Raw genomic sequence first — 24464 nt, 5'->3', positions numbered from 1 at the left:
AATTTATTTATTTATGAAGAAACATAGCTTTTTGGCCTTTTGGCTAAGATCAAGTATGAAGAAACACAGCCCAGGCAGTAATCCTCCCTTCATGCAGGAATTTCCTGTTTCTGTGCTCTAAAATTCTTATTTGTGTGTCACTAAATAGATTCATCCTTGTAACAAAGTGTTTTCAAAATTTTGCCCAGATGGCACCGCAGGACAAATTGTGAAGTAGGTGTGGCTTTTCCTGCAGACCCTCGAATTCTTCTGCATCACGTTCCCTCTGGATAGTGCCTTCCCTTGGCTTTTAAAAACCTGGTCTCCAAAAGAAACCAAATGAAATCATTTTATAATATAACCAAATTATAATAAGGGTTAAATGACGTACTCGCTTTTTCGTCCTTAGAGTATTTAGACTTCAATGGAAAACAAAGCCTTACACAGTAGACCCCCCCTTATGGGTGGGGAATATATTCCAAGACTCCCAATGGAGGCCTGAATCCACAGATAGTGCTGAACCTTATAATATACTATGTTTTTCTCCTGTAAATAAAACATAAAGTTTAATTTCTAAATGAGGCACAGCAAGAGATTAACAACAATAACTAGTAATAAAATAGAACTATAGCAATATACACATAATATACATTGTGTGAATGTAGTTTCTTTCTCAATTTCAAAATACCTTATTGTGCAAATTTAATGCCTTTTGCATCTTAACTAAGTACTCATCACACACTCTAGCTGTAACTTTTGCAGTTTGAGGTATGATAGCAAAACTAGCACAAATTTCTTTTTACTTCTTCATAATTTAAAGGACAGAAGATTTATTCTTACCATACAGCTTGGCGTAGAACTATTTTTCTTTCCTTAATAAGTCGAGAACTTTCATCTTTTCACTTAAAGGAAGCACTTTACAGCTTCTCTTCAGCATATCCAAATTGCCAGCATCACTACGCTTGTTCTTTGGGCCCTTATTACGTAAGATAAGAGTCACTGAAGATAAGCACTATAATACAGGAAAGCTGTTTTGCTAACCAAGATGGCTACTAAGTGACTGACAGGCCCGATTTGTGGATCATTCATATCCAGGGTAGGATGGAGCTGGACAATGCAAGATTTCATCACACTACTCAGAATGGTTCAGTTTAAAAGTTAAGAATTCTTTATTTCTGGAATTTTCCATTTAATAGTTTTGGATCCAGCCTGACCAGGGTAACAGACTGAGGAAAGCAAAACCGGGGACAATGATAAGAGGGGACTAAAAAAGAAAAAATAAGTCAACCTCAGAATATACTGTCAGACTTTATGGGACAAATTTCTCTGTATTAGAGACTAGTATGTTTCTATCCTGGTTTAATAACAAGAGGCTAATTCAGTGGCTGAATCCAGGTGACTTCAGGATAATAAATAATCAGCTAACATTTATTGGATGCTTATTATGTGTTGGGCACTGTGATAAGAATTTTACTCATCACCACAGCCCAATAAAACTGTTACTCCAATTGTACAGAGGAGGATGAGGCTCAAGGAGGTTAAGCAGTTTACTGAACATTATAAAGCTGGTAAATGGTAGACCTGGGCATGAGTCAGGCTGCAGGATTCCAGCACTCACCCTGCAGTTCTGCTGGTCTCCTTCCTAAGAGACCTTAGATGGTCCCTTGTTAGCCTACTGTGGATCACCTAACCAAATCCTCCTCTACACATTAGCTAATATGCCAACTGAGCTTCTTTTAATTCTTTTAATGTTTGTTATGAAATGCAAATACATGAGAGAAGAGGGAACCATAAGATGCTATCAACTGTTTCCACTTTGGCAGATATGGAAGCAGGTTTGTGTCAAAGTGATGAGAATGAAATCATAGGAACCTTGGGATAGGATAGGGCAGTCTGAGACAAGGACAAAGTACAGGTGGAAAAGGTGACCTTGCCCAAGACAAGGCACCACAGGAAAATTCACAGTGTGTTTTTCCAGCTGGAACTTGGTTCAGTAAAATGTCTTGAAAGCAGTGCTTCTCAGAGGATCATCTGCATTAGAAATGCTTGGGTACCAGTTAAAAAACAATCGCTCAGCATCTATTAAGTGGTATTTCTGCAGCATCTATCAAGTGGTATTTCTGCAGTGTAAAAACCAGTGTTCTGGATGTTGGACACACCCTTTAAGAGGGAGAAGTGTCATGAAGGGTGTGGGCCAGAAATGTGGACAAAAAGGGTCAGAACTGATTGCCCAAGCTATTGCCTTTGTAACATGGTTTTGGGGGGCAAAAAAGGGTGGGTACATGAGAATCTCAGGCCATTCTCTCTAGTATTATCTGGTTCCACCTCTGCCTCCTTTTCCTTCTGCCCACCACTTCCTCAGTCCCTGAGCACTCCAGGATCTCAAGAAGCATAGGATGCAGGACCATGGCTCCAGTGAACCATCATGTTCCATATTATCCCCTCGGCCTAGACCCTCTCTGCCTCTGGATATGAGGTTTCAACAGAGGCTCTGAAAACTTCCAAGGGTTGCTGAAACTGGAGCTTCTAGACCACCAACCCGGATAGTCACTGCAACAATTTCTGGAGTCATTAAGCAGTGCAGAAATAGCAGCAAAAGGGAAAAGATAGTTTGTTGACACAGAAAACCAACACCGAAAATATGAACATGAATTTCCTAATTTGACTCCTACTGATGTGAAAAAGGGCTTCCCTGGTGGCTCAGAGGTTAAAGCGTCTGCCCGCAATGCAGGAGACCTGGGTTCAATCCCTGGGTCTTGAAGATCCCCTGGAGAAGGAAATGTGAAAAAATGTGAGAAGAGGACTTCTAGGCAGGAATGTTTTTCAGTTCTGTTGTAATACAGATCCTTTTGTCATGAAGAAAAGGTACAGGCCCTCTAATCCCTTTAATGACAAGTCAGAGGCCTGAGGGAAGGGCAGTTACATTTCACAATGACTAATTAACTTGCTTGAATTACAACTTGCAGTAGAAAAGTTTCCCAGAGAAATCATAGTCTTTTTTTTTTTTTTTTTGGGAGGTTCTCCAGAGGAAGGCAAGTATAAGCAAGATATTAAACCACATTGTACTTTGTTCTCACAAAATACCACTGGTTATATTACCGTGACTCAAAGATTCTCATTAATTTTTCAGGATTTTAGTGGCTCAAAAAGAAAAAACAAATGCTATATCAATGGAACCAAATAAAGGTGATAATAAATATAATGCAAATTAGAAGTGGCACACAGAGTGTACTTTGCAAAAATTCTGTTATTTGTAATTAAGAGATTTCTGATTCATTCATATTAAGATGGATTATAAATTTGTGGGTTTGTGGTTATTAAACTGGGTTAAACGTATATACACAATGTTCTTTGAAATACTGATCATTTTATTTTTTTTATTTTTATTTTTTTAATACTGATCATTTTAGATCCTTCATCTGGATTTATTTAATCTTTTTTTGGTCCTGTCCCTAGTATACCACCAGGGTTTTGTAGAAAAAAGAACAATTCATAAGAGTTTCACAATCTCTCTGAGGTCTGCAATCAAATAATAGAGACTAAAGATTATGCTTTTCCATGAGGAAGTCATAACCTCCTGTGTTAGTTTCCTATCACTTCTATTAAAAGTTAGAATAAATTCAGTAACTTAAAACAATGCAAATGTATTTTCTAGTAGTTCTGGAGGTCAGCAATCCAAAATAAGCACCACTGCACCAAAACCAAGGTCCTGGCAGGACTATGCTCCTTCTGAAGGCTCTCAGAGTCAGTTTCGGTGCATTTTCCAGATTCTAGAGGCTGTCTGCATTTCTTGGCTTGCAGTCCCATTTTTCATCTTCAAAATCAGAAGCATAGCATCTGCCAATCTCTTTTTTGGACTCTGACCCTCCTGTCTCCTTATAAAGACCCTTGATATTTCACTCCTGAATATAGGATGATCTCCCCATCTCAAATCCCTTTTGCCATATAAGGTAATTTATCCACAAATTCCAAGGATTAGAGCATGGACATCTTTGTGGGGTCAATATTTGTCCTTCCATGTCTCCTCACCTAACCACCCACTACCAAAAATTGCAATGTTTACCCACTACAGAATTTTTCATTGTGATTGGGTATAAGCAAAAGAAATAAAATCTGGTTTTCTGAAGCAGAAAAGGAATTAATTATTGGAACAACGGCTGGAAAGTGGTAGAAAGGCTGGTGAAATGTCACAGATAGGATGCAAGGGATGGGGGCGGCCAGAAGCACAGCCAGAATCTCAGCCTGGGAAGACACTTGTGAGGACTCTGCACTGGCACTGTGCTCACTGCCACTGCTTCCCTGCGCCCCAGACACTCCACTGGGGCTGCTGTTTCCAGACTCTGGGCACAGCTGCTGCATCTATATTGGATTCTAAGTGATTTCCTGGAGCCATGTGTTCTATGTGAGTTGGGGAGAAGGGCATCTGATGAGTGAGGCTCAGGTCATCTGCTTGCAGCTACTTGCTGGCCGGGGAGGGGGTGGGATGGGGTAGGCAGAGGGTTTCTCTGCTCCACTGAGGCTACCACAGTGGGAAACCCTACCCACCTCCTACCTCCTCTAGGATGCCCACAAAGAAGTAGGTCCTGCAGCTGGGTAACTGAAAAATGGCAAATGTCCACTAGACTGTTCAGACTAAGGAACAGGTACATGCTGGGCTTGATAGCCAGGCTGCACCTTTGAAGAATCCTGAACCACTAGGTAAAATTGGAAGCTGTCCATGCTTGCACACAGAGTTTGCTACACTTTCATATCAGATCCTCACCTCTGTTAGATCCATATCACTCAAGAAAATGTCTAGGTGGCTGCCGTTTTTTACCTTTTCCTTCTCTTATCCTTTCTCTTTAATGATACAACTGCCATACACAGATTTCTTACCTTCTCCCTCAAATGTAGGGGATATAAGCATGAAGATAATCCCTTGAATATGTCTAGGCATGACCTCCTATCCTTAATATACGAGGATGACATGGTAACTCATGAAATGATTCATTGTTCGACTTGTTTTTCAAGGCGTGGTAAAAAGTTTATTCTGACGTATCCTTTTCTCTGCCCAGAGCTTCTGGTGCCTATTTGATAGTTCTGCCTACTGTCTTTTTCTTTGCCATCTGACATGGACTATAGTCAAATCTTTACCCTTGGCCCAAATAATGTTGAATTCCAACCATAAAACTAAACTGGCCTAGGAAGATAGCATGTAAATGCTGTGAAACAGTTGAGAATATTAGAACAAGGAGAATAAAAAGAAAGAAATCAAAAGGAGATGCTTATGTTTTAAGAAAAACAAAACGGGAAAAAAACCTTCACTAACTTGAAAAACACACCTTAAGTATGACTTCTCTTACTAAAATACCTAGAAACTTTGGAAGGAAAGGTCTAGAAAGGGCCCTATGTCAGCTCTGGTCAAAGCTCTAAGATGCAGGTCTTGGTTAGTGTGGCTCTAACACCAAGACTGGTAAGGACAAAAATAAAGGTGCCTTAAAAATATCTAGGCCCTTTGGCCTAACAATTCCACTTATAGAAATCTAGCCTTAAGAAATAAGTAGAGATACGAAAAGTTTGATGCACAAAATTTATTTAAAAGCTAATTATAAACTAAGAATTTGGAAACAATCTAAAAGTCCAATAATAGCAATAGCTAATGCTTACTAAGCTTTTAATTTGTATAAGCCATGGTACTAAGCACTTTGTATGAACTATCTCATTAAACCTCACAATGAAGCATTATTATTATTATCTAATTTGACAAATGAAGAAACTGAGTCACAAAGCAGTTAAGCAATTTGCCCAGGGCCATGCAACTTCAGATGATGGAGCCGGGATTTGAACAGTTTCATCTAAATCCAAAGCTGTTATTTGAAATCACCAAGCTATACGGTTTCTCAATGGGAGAGTGAGAGAATAAACACAGTGTAAACATGATGAAATATTTAATTGCCAGTAGTTTGATTGTGAACAAGTTTTGATAAAACTTTTAAATGTTCATGATGTAGTATTGAACAAAAAAAACCCAGACACAACATTTAGTAAAGAGCATGATCTCCACCAGGGCATAGATATACACCAAAGACTGTTAACAGATATAAAAAAATGATTGTTTCTAGTTTTTGAACAAATACAAAATTGTATTTTATTTTTCATACTCTTCTATCTTTTTCAAGCATCCTATAGTTAGCATGTGTGTATGTTACTTGCTGAGTCGTGTCCGACTCTTTGCAACCACTTGGACTGTGGGCCTCCAGGCTCCCCAGTCCATGGAATTCTCTAGGCAGAAATACTGGAGGCCATTCCCTTCTCCAGGGGATCTTTCTGACTCAGGAATTAAACCTGGGTCTCCTGCATTGCCGGAGAAGGAAATGGCAACCCACTCCAGTACTCTTGCCTGGAAAATCCCACGGATGGAGGAGCCTGGCAGGCTGCAGTCCATGGGGTCACTAAGAGTCGGACATGACTGAGCGACTTCACTCTCACTTTTCACTTTCAAGCACTGGAGAAGGAAATAGCAACCCACTCCAGTGTTCTTGCCTGGTGAATCCCAGGGACGGGGGAGCCTGGTGGTGCCGTCTATGGGGTCGCACAGAGTTGGACACGACTGCAGCGACTTAGCAGCCCCAGCAGCAGTTCCTGCATTCCAGGCAGATTCTTTACCGTTTGAGCCACCATAGCTTGTATAAAATAGTTGATATTCAGAAGAAAATAACTCAAGGCTGGAAGAGTCTAAGAATCAGTGCTCAGTGGGTTAGTCCAACCATAGGCCATTGAGATGCGTCCTGAGCCCTACAAGGCCAGGCAGCTCTAACACACTGGCCAGCTCCCAGGGACAACGGCTAAGTATCAACAGGCGAGCTCTGCTTGCTGGGCTGGCTCAGCTGCCCCACCTGCAGCCATCCTGATAGAAAAGGGAGATTGTTAATTAATGGAGCCAGCGACCAGCATAAATCACATGCCAGAACCAGGTAGGAATTTTTACTCTTGGATCGCTGCCTAGGTGACTTTGGACATGTCATTTATCCTTATTATGCTTTTGTTACCTCATCTTTAAATGAGGACATCAGTATTATCTACCTGATTGGGTTGTTATAAGGATTAAATGAGAAAGCATGTAAAGTCTAGTACACTATCTGGAAAGTAATTAGTACTCAATAAATCATCACTTTAAAAGAATAACAAAGCACATTTTGCCCCATGGTAGACGTGGAGGAAAAGGCTGAGGAGACTAGTTTGACATTATCCGTAAGACACAGATGGAATACATTATTGCAAAAGTTAATTCCTTTTGAGTAGATCTGATTAAATTAAGCTGGTATTCAGTGGACCAAAGAATGCAGTTATGCTTCTAGTTTTGTCCAAGAATAAGAAACTGCATCTTTTAAAAAAAAAATTCTAGACTCCCTATAAACACGTTCCCTTCTGTTAAGACTAACTCTAGTGTCCAATGTCAGTGTGTATAAATTATATAAAAATTCTTACCAAATTAGAGATGATTTGGGGTTTCTGAGTTTACTCAAATATGTGCTGTGAGAGTAATAAGCATAATTTAATATTATGCTGCAGAGACAGAATTGTCTCTTTACAGACAATACCACAGACATTAAACAAATAACAAAAATACTGTGAGATTTTTTCCAGCGTTTTAGGCAATACACTGATCATTAGAGTTGATATAAACAATGTTTTTAGTCATGGAAGGTGGATTAAGGGGATGGGGTTAGGGCTTTTTTTTCCCTTCTGTTTTATTTTTCTTTTAAAATTATTTTCTCTTTTTATAGTTATTGCTTTTATAATGAAAAATATTATGTGTGATTTAAAAAGAAATGACCTAGCCACTTGGTGGCAGTATGCCGTGAAGAATATAGTCTACATGGCTTCATTTTAGTCCCATGCTTAAAAATTTTTATCACTGACTCCATTTCTTCTCTGATAATTTTGCTTATAAATTGTCTTACTTCAGATACATGATTCTTTATGAAATTACCTTCTCACAACTAAGCACGTCTTTTAAATAGCTTCATTAATCTAACCTGGTCAATTTGAAATTATGATAACAAAAGACTCTAAAGGATATTATTTTTCTTCTCTATTAGGGCTAATAAAGCCCAAGTCAGATATGAAAATTATTCTTATGTGATGCAAATTAATAACTGATGTTTCATTGCCAAATAACCACCTGTAGTTTATGCAGCAGAATTATATTAACCTGTGTTTAAAAGCTAACAACACTATATATTATTTTTAAATAAAATGCTAATTCAAAAATAATAAAAGTGAGAACAAAATAATCCAGCAACATATGCTATAAACCTATGATTCTGCCAAACTGAAAGTTGTATTACATTTTAATGTAATATTTTTCTTAAAATTAGATGAATAATCTTGGCTGTTGGCCACTGGTGATGGAATCACACGCTTGGGGAAAAAAGAGATTTACAGAAACACTGAGGAGCCAAAAAGGGTTTCTGATTTGTCACAATTCAGAGTAGGGCTTCCCAAGTGGCACTAGTGGTAAAGAACCCGCCTGCCGATGCAGGAGACATAAAAAGATGACAGTTCGATCCTTGGGTTGGGAAGATCACCTGCAGGAGGACACGTCAATCTACTCCAGTTTTCTTGCCTGGAGAATCCAATGGACAGAGGAGCCTGGCGGGCTACAGTCCATAGGGTCGCACAGAGTCAGACACGACGGAAGCGACTGAGCATACAGCATGCACAGTTCAGAGTGAAACATTTCCCTCTTGCTGTGGAGAAGCAAGATAAAAACACAAGGAAGAACTTTTGGCTTTTCTGATGTTTTCATCTCCTAAAATCCCTACCCATGGTTCTTAGAAGACTCCTCTTCAGTTGAGCTTGTGTTTGCAACCAGATGAGCCTTTTATAATCATTTCCAAAGACCCATAGGGACATTTTGTATTGGAACTCTGTGATATTTTTGTCAAAGAGAGTTGCCCCAGCCACAAAGCCTGTGATATCCCTGTAGCAGTTAAAGCATCTCAAGTTGTGATCTCTCCCTGACCCCCACTGTAATTCTTTTAAAAGAAGAATTTGAACACTAAAATCAGAATGACTGAATACACAGGGTTTGAGACCCTCTTGGGGATTCAGAGCTTAGAACCACTTTTAGGAACATCTTCCATCAACTGGGAGAATCATGTCCTTGAAATCACCTCAGGCAGCTTTTAATTATCAGGAGGGAGGAGGTGGGTGAGGAAGTTCCAGGACTCTTGAGTTCAGACTGAAAATGAGTTAGCTATCAAAGAAGCTAGATGACCCCACCCTGGTCAGAAGCTTTCATTAGCAGTGTTCTGAGAGCCTTTATGAGTAGACAGGGCTGGCCAGGATCCTTGCCAGCAGGGAAGGAGCAGAGGGAAGTCATGAATAGCATTCCAACCTTATGTTATAACCTCAAAGTGTCTGCTAATCAAAACTGGGCTTCTTCTCTTTTTATTTTTTTCCATTTATATTTATTAGTTGGAGGCTAATTATTTTACAATATTGTAGTGGTTTTTGTCATACATTGACATGAGTCAGCCATGGATTTACATGTGTTCCCCTTCCCGATCCCCTCTTCCGCCTCCCTCTCCATCCCATCCCTCTGGGTCCTCCCAGTGCACCAGCCCTGAGCACTTGTCTCATGCATCCAACCTGGGATGGTGATCTGTTTCATCCTTGATAGTATACTTGTTTCAATGCTATTCTCTCAGAACATCCCACCCTCGCCTTCTCCCACAGAGTCTAAAAGTCTGTTCTGTACATCTGTGTCTCTTTTTCTGTTTTGCATGTAGGGTTATTGTTATCATCTTTTTAAATTCCATATATATGCATTAGTATATTGTATTGGTCTTAATCTTTCTGGCTTACTTCACTCTGTATAATGGGCTCCAGTTTCATCCATCTCATTAGAACTGATTCAAATGAATTCTTTTTAATGGCTGAGTAATATTCCATAGTGTATGTGTACCACAACTTCCTTATCCATTCATCTGCTGATGGGCATCTAGGTTGCTTCCATGTCCTGGCTATTATAAACAGTGCTGCGATGAACATTGGGGTGCACGTGTCTCTTTCAGATCTGGTTTCCTCAGTGTGTATGCCCAGGAGTGGGATTGCTGGGTCATATGGCAGTTCGATTTCCAGTTTTTTAAGAAATCTCCACACTGTTTTCCATAGCGGCTGTACTAGTTTGCATTCCCATCAACAGTGTAAGAGGGTTCCCTTTTCTCCACACCCTCTCCAGCATTTATTGCTTGTAGACTTTTGGATAGCAGCCATTCTGATTGGCGTGTAATGGTACCTCATTGTGGTTTTGATTTGCATTTCTCTGATAATGAGTGATGTTGAGCATCTTTTCATGTGTTTGTTAGCCATCTGTATGTCTTCTTTGGAGAAATGTCTGTTTAGATCTTTGGCCCATTTTTGATTGGGTCATTTATTTTTCTGGAATTGAGCTGCTGGAGTTGCTTGTATGTTTTTGAGATTAATCCTTTGTCTGTTTCTTCATTTGCTACTATTAAAACTGGGCTTCTTATATGGAGCCAAGATGCTGTTTGCCAACAGCATCTTGAAGATTATGCAAAGCAAAAGTGTCACATCTTGGAGGTGCTTAAGGAAACCTAAACCTTATTGCATCACCTATTGGAAGGAATCAAGTAGAGACCGGTTGTGCATTTTCTTCTGGCTCAGTGAATGAAATAAAGCTCCTTGGTATTTGTTGCCTAGAAGTCTCATGAAATGAGTGGACACATCTTGAAATCTTACAAACTCCAGGTAGTTTTTATCGTCCTTTGAATGTTTCCTCCTTTGGGGTTTATCCAATTTAATAAAAGGAAGAAAAGACACACACACTAGAAGGCTTTTACTCCATCTTTCCAGTCTATTAAAGTTACTGGTTTACTTTATTCATCTCCAAACATGTAAAGAGACTCACAGGAAACTGGGTAACCTGAGTGCAAAGAATGAAAAGCTAACACTATTTTCTTTTTGTTTAAGGTCCTCAGGTCACAATGAAATCATTCCAACATGATACTCAGAATTCTGGACTTCTAATTGCTTCCATCTTTAAAAAACACCTTACTTCTGGTAAGATATGCCACATGATTTACATAGGAAAATAACCAACAAAAATATGCTCAAAATTGAATTTAAGGAGTGTTTTAAGTAGATTCTGCCAGCGTTTCCTCTGGGTTAGAAACATGTTCATTTCAATTGGTGCTGGGCCTCAAGACCTCAAAAATTCTTCCTAAAAAATATCATTATTTAAGTGTTTACCTTGTGCTAAAAGTTTCATGTACTTCATCTTTTTCAATCTTCAAAATAACTTCTTGAGCTAAGCGTTGAGTCTGTTTTACAGATGGGAAAACTGGAACTCAGAGACACTGAGGAACTTGTTTGGACTAAAATTCAAATCCGGTTTTTCAAATCCTGAAGTCTATTCTGCTCTTTCTCTTACACAAACCAGCTTCCATTTTATTTGTTAGTATGACTAGGTATTTTCCATTGATAAGCAAACCAAAATGTTTTAGGCATAAAAAGATATGAGATCAGGTTGTGTAGCATTTATGTCCTTGCATAGAAATCTGGCAGGTATAGTATAAAAACTTTTGCAGGTGATATTGATGTTCTTTGGACTTTTGTTTATTTATTCAAAAATATTCTGTGTCGCCAGGCACATATTCTATGTGCCAGTCACTATTTTGAGTACTGGGGGATCAGCAGTGAAAAAGACAAACAAAGCCCCTGTCTTCATGAAGTTTCTCTTCTAGATAGATGAATGTGTGTTGGGGGGAGGTAGACGACAAACCAAATAAGAAAAATAAGGTGGTAGTAAGCGTTATAAAGATGAAGCAATGTAAGGGTACTCTAAATTTTGTATTATGTGAATCAATTATGAGCCAAGTGCTTAGGTTCAGTAAATATCCCTAATTACAGATGCCTACACAGATCAGCGGAGAAGGCAATGGCAATCCACTCCAGTACCCTTGCCTGGAAAATCCCATGGATGGAGGAGCCTGGTAGGCTGCAGTCCATGGGGTCGCTAAGAGTCGGACACGACTGAGCGACTTCACTTTCATTTTTCACTTTCATGCATTGGAGAAGGAAATGGCAACCCACTCCAGTATTCTTGCCTGGAGAATCCCAGGGACGGGGGAGCCTGGTGGGCTGCCGCCTATTGGGTCACACAGAGTCAGACACGACTGAAGTGACTTAGCAGAGACTTAGCACACAGATCAGCACCTTGATATTGCTGTGAGAACTGTGGAGGCTAGGAACTCACGGCTGCTCTAATAGGTAGAAAGCATTTTATAGAAGAGGAAACTTGAGCTTTGGCAAGTTCATTATTACGCTCTGAGGTTACAGAGCTGATAAATGGCAGCATCTAATTGAAACCCAGGTATCTCGGCTTGTACTTTTGGTCACTCTGCTCTACTCCTCACACCTCTTTACCTGATCCCATGTTAACTTAGGGATTCTCCATCATCTTCTAGGCTCTAATATCTGGCGGGCAGTCCTCCCATTAGTGGCTTGAAATTCTCAGCAATAGTATTTCAGTCCTAGGAAAACACTAACTCCATACCCCAGAGGGACTAGGAGTGAACTAAGCCACATTGACCCCAGCCCACCAGCTGGCTTTAGCAGAGGGGCTGGACAGCCTGGAGACCCCCAGGTGTATGTTAGGTGCAGCTGGGAAACAACTAGGGTAGGGCCAATTCAGTGCCTGTCACGTAGTAAGTATCTGATAAACATTTGTCACAGGGAGGAAGGAAGATGGAAGGAGACCATATATAGCATGGCTTAGATACAACTCCCATGTGACAAATCATGTCTCAATTACGGTCTACATTTGAAAACAGAAGATAGGGTTTTTCATGTACTAGGGAGAAAATGCGGAGAAGGCAATGGCAACCCACTCTTGTACTCTTGCCTGCAAAATCCCACGGATGGAGGGGCCTGGTGGGCTGCAGTCCATGGGGTCGCTAAGAGTCAGACACGACTGAGCAACTTCACTCTCACTTTTCACTTTCATGCATTGGAGAAGGAAATGGCAACCCACTCCAGTGTTCTTGCCTAGAGAATCTCAGGGACGGGGGAGCCTGGTGGGCTGCCGCCTATGGGGTCGCACAGGGTCGGACATGACTGAAGTGACTTAGCAGCAGCAGCAGCAGGGAGAAAATGTGATGAGCCTGGCAGGTAACACATGTTGAATATATTATTTATTTAAAGATGCAGGTGATTAATTCTACTTCAAAATTCAAAAGAAGCATTGTTTTTAAAATAAAATATCAGTGCAAAATATATGACAATTTGAATTTCACTCTTATATATTGTTCTAAGTAGAGTGCCCTTTTTCAGCAGGAAGAAATTTATGAACAGTAAATTTTGAAGAATGGTGACAAACTGTACATAACTTCTGTCTTGTACAAAAGGTTAAACAAACCAAAAAAATCCTCAGTTGTGATTGTGGCCAGCTTTAGCCTCTGTCACAAGCAATTGGGAATTCTCACTTGTGTCAGACAAACCAAATGAGGTTCATCACTACACTTTTTTTAATATAAAATATGCAAGCACAAACTCATAAAAAATGTCTAACACTGACCACATTTGCCAGAGACTCAATTCTGGAAACCCACTGGCCTCAGATCCATGCAACCCAATCTTCTCAAACAAAAGACATTGTTGTGCAGTTTGGAATGGCAGTCACTTTACAGCCCAAGGTAAAGGTTAATTTTATGTCATCTTCCTGTTTCCTTTGAGATCAATGACCTTCACTTGGAGCAGAATAGAGAGAACAGTGATTCTGGTATCACATGTTGTTGTTCAATCGTGTCTGACTCTTTGTGACCTCACGGACTGCAGCATGCCAGGCCTCCCTGTCCCTCACCATCTCCAGGAGTCTGCTCAAACTCATGTCCATTGAGTCAATGATGTCATCCAACCATCTTATCCTCTGTCGCCCCCTTCTCCTCCTGCCTTCAATCTTTCCTAGCATCAGGGTCTTTTCCAACGAGTCGGTTCTTCACATCAGGTAGCCAAGATGGAAATTATAGCTAAAATTATTTTTCTTTCCTTTCAGACAAAAGGAAACAAGACATTGGACTTTTCTTGGGAATGGTCTTCTTTGCTGTTATGCTGTCAGTTCTATCTTTGATTGGGATATTTAACAGATCACTTCGAACTGGGTAGGTTTTTGTTGAATTTGTTTTCTCATTTAGACCATATATTTGTACCATCAAAATGTAGTCAACTATGTGATTTATTTTAAAAATTCATCAACACTTTTCCTGAGAGAAAGACAAAACAAAAGGAACAGTATTTAATGAGTATGCATCCATGCCAAAAAGTGAAAGTGAAAGTCACTCAGTTGTGTCCAGCTCTTTGGGACCTCATGGACTATAGAGTCCATGGAATTCTCCAGGCCAGAATAGTGGAGTGGGTAGCCTTTCCCTTCTTCAGGGGATCTTCCCAATCCAGGGATCAAACACAGGTCTTCCGCATTACAGGCAGGTTCTTTACCAGCTGAGCCACAAAAGAAGTCTGAGAATACTGGAGTGGGTAGCCTATCCCTTTTCCAGGGGATCTTCCCCATCCAGGAATCAGACTAGGGTCTCCTGCTTTGCAGGTGGATTCTTTACCAACCGAGCACCAGGGAATCTATCCATGCCAAACTCTTTACAAATGTCATTCATTTAATCCTTGCAATGACGCTGCCAGAAAAGCTGAGTGACTTAGACGACTTAGATGAGGTGTAGAGAGGGTAAGTGTGCTCAAACCAAGGTCACCAAACACTAAGCCAGGAGTCCAGAGGCAGCTGACATCTCAGCCCATGTTCTCTCTCTCCTTATGCTGTCTTCTCAATGTGCCTCAAGCCTGTCTATTGTGCCTGGATTCTTCACAGTAGTTAAGCTGTAACCTGCTTCAAGTTCTACCCAAATAAACCCCCTGAATCACTCTGAAGAGAAGTGTGGCAGTGTCTGAATTCATCACTTTGATACCAATTGTGTTAGTGTTTTAGCAGCCCCATTGCCCATTCTCCTCCAGTTCAGCTCAGTTGCTCAGTCGTGTCTGACTCTTTGTAACCCCATGGACCGCAGCACGCCAGGCCTCCATGTCCATCACCAACTCCCAGAGTTTACTCAAACTCATGTCCATTGAGTCAGTGATGCCATCCAACCATCTCATCCTTTGTCATCCCCTTCTCCTCCTGCCTTCAATCTTTCCCAGCATCAGGGTCTTTTCAAGTGAGCCAGCTCTTCCCATCAGGTGGCCAAAGTACTGGAGTTTCAGCTTCAACATCAGACCTTCCAATGAACATTCAGGACTGGTTTCCTTTAGAATGGACTGGTTGGATCTCCTTGCAGTCTAAGGGACTCTCAAGAGTCTTCTCCAACACCACAGTTCAAAAGCATCAATTCTTCAGCACTCAGCTTTCTTTATAGTCCAACTCTCACATCCATACATGACTACTGGAAAAAACACAGCCTTGACTAGATGGACCTTTGTGGACAAAGTAATGTATCTGCTTTTTAATATGCTATCTAGGTTGGTCATAACTTTCCTTCCAAGGAGTAAGCATCTTTCGATTTCATGGCTGCAATCACCACCTGCAGGGAGCCCCCCAAAATAAAGTCAGCCACTGTTTCCACTGTTTCCCCATCTATTTCCCGTGAAGTGATGGGACTGGATGCTATGATCTTAGTTTTCTGAATGTTAAGCTTTACTTTTTCACTCTCCTCTTTCACTTTCATCAAGAGGCTTTTTAGTTCTTCTTCACTTTCTGCCATAAGGGTGGTGTCATCTGCATATCTGAGGTTATTGATATTTCTCCTGGCAATCTTGATTCCAGCTTGTGCTTCCTCCAGCCCAGCATTTCTCATGATGTACTCTGCATATAAGTTAAATAAGCAGGGTGACAATATACAGCCTTGATGTACTCCTTTCCTTATTAGGAACCAGTCTGTTGTTTCATGTCCAGTTCTAACTGGTGCTTCCTGACCTGCATACAGGTTCTCAAGAGGCAGGTCAGGTGTTCCAGTATTCACATCTCCTGAAGAATTTTCCACAGTTTATTGTGATCCACACAGTCAAAGGCTTGGGTGTAGTCAATAAAGCAGAAATAGATGTTTTTCTGAAACTCTCTTGCTTTTTCGATGATCCAACAGATGTTGGCAATTTGATCTCTGGTTCCTCTGCTCTTTCTAAAACCAGCTTGAACATCTGGAAGTTCATGGTTGATGTATTGCTGAAGCCTGACTTGGAGAATTTTGAGCATTACTTTACTAGCGTGTGAGATGAGTGCAATTGTGTGGTAGTTTGAGTATTCTTTGGCATTGCCTTTCTTTGGGATTGGAATGAAAACTGACCTTTTCCAGTCCTGTGGCCACTGCTGAGTTTTCCAAATTTGCTGACACATTGAGTGCAGCACTTTCACAGCATCACCTTTTAGGATTTGAAATAGCTCAACCAGAATTCCATCACCTCCACTAGCTTTGTTCATAGTGATGCTTCCTAAGGCCACTTGACTTCACATTCCAGGACGTCTGGCTCTAGGTGAGTGTGAGTGATCACACCATCATGTTTATCTGGGTCGTGAAGATCTTTTTGTACAGTTCTTCTGTGTGTTCTTGCCACCTCTTCTTAATATCTTCTGCTTCTGTTAGGTCCATACCATTTCTGTCCTTTATTGAGCCCATCTTTGCATGAAATGTTCCCTTGGTATCTCTAATTTTCTTGAAGAGATCTCTAGTCTTTCCTGTTCTATTGTTTTCCTCTATTTCTTTGCACTGATCGCTGAGGAAGGCTTTCTTATCTCTCCTTGCTATTCTTTGGAACTCTGCATTCAAATGTGAATATCTTTCCTTTTCTCCTTTGCTTTTGTCTTCTCTTCTTTTCACAGCTATTTGTAAGGCCTCCTCAGACAGCAGTTTTGCTTTTTTGCATTTCTTTTTCTTGGGAATGGTCTTGATTCATGTCTCCTGTACAATGTCACGTACCTCCGTCCATAGTTCATCAGGCACTCTATCAGATCTAGTCCCTTAAATCTATTTCTCACTTCCACTGTATAGCCATAAGGGATTTGATTTAGGTCATACCTGAATGGTCTAGTGGTTTTCCCCACTTTCTTCAATTTCAGTCTGAATTTGGCAATAAGGAGTTCATGATCTGAGCCACAGTCAGCTCCCAGTCTTGTTTTTGCTGACTGCAAAGAGCTTCTCCATCTTTGGCTGCAAAGAATATAATTAGTCTGATTTTGGTGTTGGCCATCTGGTGATGTCCATGTGTAGAGTCTTCTCTTGTGTTGTTGGAAGAGGGTGTTTGCTACGACCAGTGTGTTCTCTTGGCAGAACTCTATTATCCTTTGCCCTGCTTCATTCTGTACTCCAAGGCCAAATTTTCCTGTTACTCCAGGTGTTTCTTGACTTCTTACTTTTACATTCCAGTCCCCTATAATGAAAAGGACATCTTTTTGGGGTGTTAGTTCTAAACGGTCTTGTAGGTCTTCACAGAACCATTCAACTTTAGCTTCTCCAGCGTTACTGGTTGCGGCATAGACTTGGATTACTGTGATATTGAATGAATACTCTTTTCCTCACTGTACCAGCATGCTGTTAAAAAACTTTTCTACAGTATCATGAATTTACCAATTTGGTCTTATTTTAGGTATGCTAAAGGATAATGAAATAGTAGAAGAAACTGTACCATAAAACGTTGTATCAATATATGTAAAGAAACTACTTTTATGCTACAGTTCGAGGTCAAGTTGAGCTAGCAAAGTCTGTGCAGCCATTTTGATTGTTAATTAGTTGAAGTTCTTACAGAAGCTGCATAAGCAGATAAGCAAGCCTGATCTGTGTGGTGCATTGTTAACATGTAATAATGTGCCAGAGCTCACTGTAGTCTCTTCTAAGCTCCCAAGCTAAGCTCTTGAGACAACCTCTTTGCTCAAATCAGTGTTTACATAAATGTAGAAAGTGCTTTCAACACAGTGGCAGTGCCAAGGGGTAGCTTCAGAGGAAAAGTCGGGTGTTCATGGCTTCTCCCTCTTCTTTATTTCTGTCACACAACCCCAGAGATCCTTAATAAGAACACGACTGAAGTAAAAACCGGTGTTCTCTACATGCCATACAACCGCAAGACAACTTCTCCAGGCTCCTACTCCGACCTTATAAGGAAAGTTAGTGGCTACCACTCTCTCAACCTTATTTACAATTATTTACAATTAGAGGAGCTCACATATTACAGTTTTCTTGTATGACATTCTCCTCTTTAATATTTCTTTATGGTTATGCTCCCCTTGGAAAGTTTACATTTATCCCTTAAGTTTTACAAACGTTTCCACACTAACGTCTCCACTTATAATGGTTTGCCATATTTAACGCATGTCTAGTTTCACTTCCCGGGTGGCTCTCCTGCTTATCTTGAATCTAGCGTGAGTGTTTTGGAATGTTCCCACTCCTTAGAGGCAGAGCAATATGGAGAAGAGGAAAATCTGAAAAGATACTGAATTAACTTCCCACATAACTTTTAAGAAGATGGAAATCTTAGTTCGTGCATTGGAAATTTTAATTTTTATTATGCATTCTATTCTAGTTTATTTCCTAATCTCCAAGATGATTGCCTGCACCAGTCCTCAAGTAAGATACTTATTATAATGTGTCATTTTTTTGTTTTTTAGAATTAAAAGAAGAATCTTATTGCTAATACCAAAGTGTCTCTATGAAGATATTCCTAATATGGAAAACAGTAAAGCTGTGGAAATACTTCAGGTAACCAAACACCATTAAGTACAAACTAAACGGCAGCTGAGACCAACAGCGCAGTCCAATAGTTAAAGTAGAATTTCCATTCAAATAAATAAATGTGTGTACATATTTGCACAACTGTATAAACATATGCAGAAATAAAATTTTACATATTTCAGATCATACTTAAGAGAGATGAGAGAATGGATTAGGGGAAGAAAAAAGAGATGGAAAAGAGAAGCAATGCCATTCAAAAGAGAAGAATAAGATTGTAAGCCAGGTGCCAGAGCCACTTGGTGGCCAAATAATTGGTAGGTGTCCCCAGAGACTGAAGAAACAGGGAAGAAAATCTCAATAGAAGGAGCCTCAGAGATACAAAGGGGCTTCTGTTTTACATGACTTGGAGAAGCAGGTGGAGCCCAAGGAAGACACTACTTTGCCCCTGAGACCCAGTGGAATTTGAGAAGATGGATGTGAGGAGATCGTGGCAGATGGTGTCACCAGGGGTAGGCCGGGTCTCCAGTTCAGCAAAGAATAGAAGGCTGTCCCAGGAAGACCCTGAGGCAATAGGGGATCTTGCAGGTTTTGAAGGAGCAGCTGCTGGTTATGGAGGAGCGGGAAGAATCTGCTATGTGTGCTCTTACACTTTCTGGCTCTCTGGCCTGGCTGTCGAGGGGCTCAAAACTCAGTTGGTTGGACAGACACATCATCTAAGCATTGAAATGCAGCAACGTAGTATAGTGAAAGAAATGAGACCAAACCTGATGAGAGTGTAGAGGAAATATATTAAGAGATGGGAAGGAACTGCTCAGGAGAGACAGAGAACATTCAAAATAGAGAGGCTACATGAGCAAAGGTACAGAGGTGAGAAGAGCCTGCTGGGTGTGGCTTTGTGGAAACATCTGATGTGAGGAGTGGCTGGAATAATGGGGGAATGCAGAGTGGTCGCACGGAGTCAGACATGACTAAAGTGACTAAGCACCGCACATAGAGTGGGATCAGGGAACAGGAGGCCTTGTTATGGAACTCAGACTTCATTCTGCCAACCAACAGTTTTCAAGCTTAAGTTTATTTTTAGCCTAGGGATCCTTTGTTCAAATGATGTTGAAGTAGACAAGTATTTGCAAAACAAGTAGAAGTGGCTCTATCTGGAGATCTAGTGAGCCCACTAATCAACTCCTTTCAGAGCCCCAGATAAGTCCTTAAGACAACAGTTCTCAGCCTTGATTGCATTTTAGAATCCTGATTCCCAGGCCACAATCCAGGATCTTTGGGGGGAGGGCTGACGTGGGGAGGCCCAGGTGTCAGCATCTTCAAAGTTTCCCATGTGAATCCACTACACGGCCATTGTTGAGAACACTGTTAAGGGTTTGAAAACTACTATGAGAAATTAGCATTGTGAGGGGTGGGCAAAGTGTCATTAAGCAAGGGTCCTCGGTGCTGACTTTGTAGAGGGCTTATAAGGAGTGTAATGTGCCTATGGAATATGACAAAGAGCAGGTCACCGGTGGTCTGTCCAGAGGTTCAGTTAGAAGTGAATAGAAGATAAGGAAGTGGGAATGGGCATGGAGACATCTTTTGATGAGTGTAGACTGGAAGAGAAGTAAGAAAGGGGCTATGCTGACACATGGTCAAATGCTCTCAGTACTGATGGTACTGATGCAACCTATGTATAACAATAGCTTCAGAGCAGTATGGACTCAGAATTGTATTTGTACTAAATTGGGTGGGCTTGAGAGGACTAGTATGGGGTGGCAGAGAGGGGGCGAGGATTGATCAAGTAAGACTATGAAGGCTTGAGGAGGAAAGGCCTACCATGAGCAGGAGGAGGGATCCTTGTCACTGGATACTTAAAGGAAAGAGTGTGGACATGGTTGACTCTAAAGGAGGTAATGTTGTACATAGTGGAGGGGTGGTCTAGAATAACTGAACCCATACATAGAATAAAGTAGTTAACAACTGGCTGAAGGGCAAGTACACAGTCAGTAAACAGTAGCTGATAAATACTGTGGTCTTGATATTCATTCCACTGAGTCACTCTGTCTTGTCCCCCCACAAGTTATCCTGGGGAACTAGGAACATTCTGTGACTCAGACAATTGTCCCTGACCTCACTGTGATCAGATTCTCCTCTTCCTTTGTGTCCTTCACTGTGGTCTGTCCCCTATGTACTTCTCCATTCAGCTGCCAACCTGAAGAGGGGAAAACACCCCCTTACTCTTGGTTCCTTTGACTACATCTGATCCATGACTATATGTCTGCCCTTCCCAACACAAACCTAGCAAAGGCCTGGGGGAGGCTGAGTTGAAAAAATTTGAATGATATTTCACCCTGCTTTATTCAAGGTCTTCCTTTTGCCAAACTTCCTTCCCATCCTGAGCTCTTGGAATTAGAAATAAATTAGAAATAAACCTTAGGGTTTTCTTCAGATGAGGTTTTGCTTTCTGCCAAAAGACTAAGAGGTGGTAGTCTAGTCAGTTCAGGCTGCTCCATAGAATACCACAGACTGGGCAGCTTAAGTGGGAAGTCCAAGATCAAGCAGATGTGGTTCCTAGTGAGAGCTCTCTTACAGATGGCTGACTTCTTGCTATATCCTCAGATGGCAGTCTGAGAGATCGGCTTTCTTGTGTCTCTTCTTATGAGAACACCAATCCTATTTATGAGGGCTCTACTCTCATGACCTAATTACCTCCCAAAGGTCCCATCTCCTAATATGATCACAGGGTTTCAATATATGAATTTTGGAAGGACTCAAACATTCCATCATAGCGGGCATCTGTGATTTTATAACTGTGTTTGGTGGGAGTTACTTGTCCTGGGAAGCCAGCCAACAGGTGAAAGGCCATGAGCCCTTCTCTTACCAGAAAAGTCATCAGGCTTTTATACAAATAAAAACTTTCTTCACTCACCCTCCTGACTGATCACCACAGACATGTCTGAATTGTGAGCAGCTGCCCACCTTTGGAGCCACAACCCAAAGCATTTACCACAACTTTATTCTCAAATGGAAGCAAAACAGGATTCTCTGTGCCCTTTTCAGTTCAGTTCAGTCACTCAGTCATGTCTAAAACTTTGCGACCCCATGGACTGCAGCACGCCAGGCCTCCCTGTCCATTGCCAACTCCTGGAGTTTACTCAGACTCATGTCCATTGAGTTGATGATGCCATCCAACCATCTCATCCTCTGTTGTCTCCTTCTACTCCTGCCTTCAATCTTTCCCAGCATCAGGGTCTTTTCAAATGAGTCAGTTCTTCATATCAGGTGGCTTTTATTTAAGCAACAAAGTATTTTCTTCTAGTAAAGCTCTACAATATTACAAAATATTCCAAAATTTTAAAAGGCACTGAGATAATATGCAAGTTAACAAGCAAAAGGCTTCTTTCTCTTTAAAAATTCATAAATAAAGACATGTGCTTACAGCATGGATTATTTTTATTACTTCTTTCCTTCAATTCCTTCTTGGGAGAATTTAACAAACCTCTGGAATGGAGCAGAATAACAAGACAAAAGTAGAAATTCATATGGGAAGAGAAACACTATGAAGAAAAGCGAGGGGGAAAGGAAAGTTGAGGGAGAGCAAAATTCTAGTCCTTATTTATCCAGTTTGCTCCTTTAAATGTCTTTTGTAAACTAAAAGTGTCTTTCCTTCCTAGGAAAAAAATGAATTTATGAATAACAATTCCAGTGAACAGGTCCTATATGTTGATCCGGTGATTACAGAGATAGAAATCATTCTCCCAGAAGAAAAATCCATGGGCTACAAGAAAGAAAACAATACAGGATGCCTGGAGAGAAAAGAGAGCCTGGAGAAGTCACTACTCACCAACACTACAGTTGTATATATTCCTGATCTCAACACTGGGTATAAACCCCAGATTTCAAGTTTTCTCCCTGAGGGAAACCATCTCAGCAATGATGATGAAACAGCTTCCTCAACTCTGGAACTACCAGCTGACTCCTTAAACATGGGAAACAATGCCAGGTTTAAAAAATATCCTGATTTTGCTTTTTCTGTCTCAAGTACAAATTCACTAAGTAACACACTATTTCTTGAAGGATTAAGCCTCATTTTAAATCAAGGAGAATGCAGTCCTCCGGACATGCAAAACTCAATAGAGGGGGAAACTGCCATGCTTCTGGAAGATGCATTACTGAATGAAACTATTCCAGAACAAACCCTGCTGCCTGATGAATTTGTCTCCTGTTTGGGGAGCATGAACAAAGAGTTGCCATCTATTGATTCTTACTTTCCACAAAATATTTTGGAAAGCCACTTCAATAGGATTTCATTCTCAGAAAAGTAGATTTGTGTAGTCAAAAGCTGCCTTGCAATCTGAAGAGGGCTCTCTCTCTCAACACAGATTTAATTCTGCCCAATTTTTTCTTATTAGAGAATCAAGATTCAAAGATGAAACATACTTCATGGCCACAAAAGCAGCAGAAATATTAGAGAAGACTTCTATATTTTAAAAAATGTTTCAACTATATCTTTTAAAATTTTTCCTTATTGCAAGGCACTAAACAGATCTCTCTGTATGAAGGATAAATAATGCAAAATACATGGTAATGAAATAAATGCTGAAAATAGTTTTTTAAAATCGAACTATTAGTATTTGCTTACAAGAGGAAAAACACCTTTAACTTTCATTTTATTACTTAGTAGATAAAAATATAGCCCACAAACAACAAAACAAGTAAGGGATGGAAACAGAGGAACAATTAATTACATATTTACTGTGTTGTCATTTTTTTTCCTACTACTTTCTATTCAGGTATTAAGAATGTGATCTTCCTTGTTTTGATTTTGAAGTGAGAGAGTTGTAAACAGTGATGTGTGGAAATCATGAGGTGGTTGTCTTCGTTCTAGTTAAGAGTGACGACATTCTTCTGTGGTGTAGCTGATATGCTAATTACACTGTAATAGACTTATTCAGGTAGAAGAAGCAGGATCAACAAGGTGTGATTATTTCTTTTGTATTGGATGTCTGGCAGAAAATTATTGTAAAAACAGGTGTGTTTCCAAATCTGGGATGGCAATACTTGCCACACCTGTCACTGCCCCATAGTCCATGTCTCCTATAAACACCATTAAGACATCACCACATGCCTTACTGCTGGCCCTAAGGTGACCTCAGAATCCTCTCAACACAGGACTCCTGATGAACACAGCCAATAAGGGCTGGGGCTGGCGGTGAGCTTTCTGCCAACCAGGTCAACACTGGAAGTGGGTAATCGTAAAAACACAAAATGCATATTTTTAAGCTGAGAAATGGTACCCAGCAGACTTTTCTATTATGGTTAATTTTTACATCAAGGGGAAATTTTTTCTAATGATCACAGCCATTTGAAAATTGAGCAGATTACCGATTGAACTTCTCTTCCTCTTCTAACAGTTGTCAATGATAATTTATATTCAGATTAAATAGTTTAATTCTACTGTGCTGCTGCTGCTAAGTCGCTTCAGTCGTGTCCGACCCTTGCGACCCCATAGATGGCAGTCCACCAGGCTCTCCTGTCCCTGGGATTCTCCAGGCAAGAACACTGGAATGGGTTGCCATTTCCTTCTCCAATGCATGAAAGTGAAAAGTGAAAGTGAAGTCACTCAGTTGTGTCCGACTCTTAGTGACCCCATGGACTGTAGCCCTTGAGGCTCCTCCGTCCATGAGAATTTCCAGGTAAGAGTACTGGAGTGGGTTGCTATTGCCTTCTCCTTAATTTTACTGTACCAAAGCAGTTAATCAAAAAAGGACCAGTGTT

The 24464-nt window shown here is 40.6% G+C and overlaps 1 protein-coding gene across 1 annotated transcript in view; it reads left to right on the top strand.

Moving 5' to 3' along the window:
* The window catches only part of IL23R (interleukin 23 receptor), a 67191-nt gene extending 43826 nt beyond the window's left edge, over positions 1 to 23365 (top strand). The window contains exons 8-11 of the mRNA XM_043461017.1: positions 10960 to 11049; positions 14042 to 14147; positions 18641 to 18731; positions 22361 to 23365. Coding sequence (XP_043316952.1) covers positions 10960 to 11049; positions 14042 to 14147; positions 18641 to 18731; positions 22361 to 23011 — 938 coding nt within the window. The 3' untranslated portion in view covers positions 23012 to 23365. The remainder of the gene's footprint in view (positions 1 to 10959; positions 11050 to 14041; positions 14148 to 18640; positions 18732 to 22360) is intronic.
* The last annotated feature ends 1099 nt before the right edge of the window (positions 23366 to 24464 follow it).

This window comes from Cervus canadensis, chromosome 2 (assembly GCF_019320065.1).
Source record: "Cervus canadensis isolate Bull #8, Minnesota chromosome 2, ASM1932006v1, whole genome shotgun sequence".
Taxonomy (NCBI): Eukaryota; Metazoa; Chordata; class Mammalia; order Artiodactyla; family Cervidae; genus Cervus; species Cervus canadensis.
This window is presented reverse-complemented; position numbering and strand designations above follow the sequence as displayed.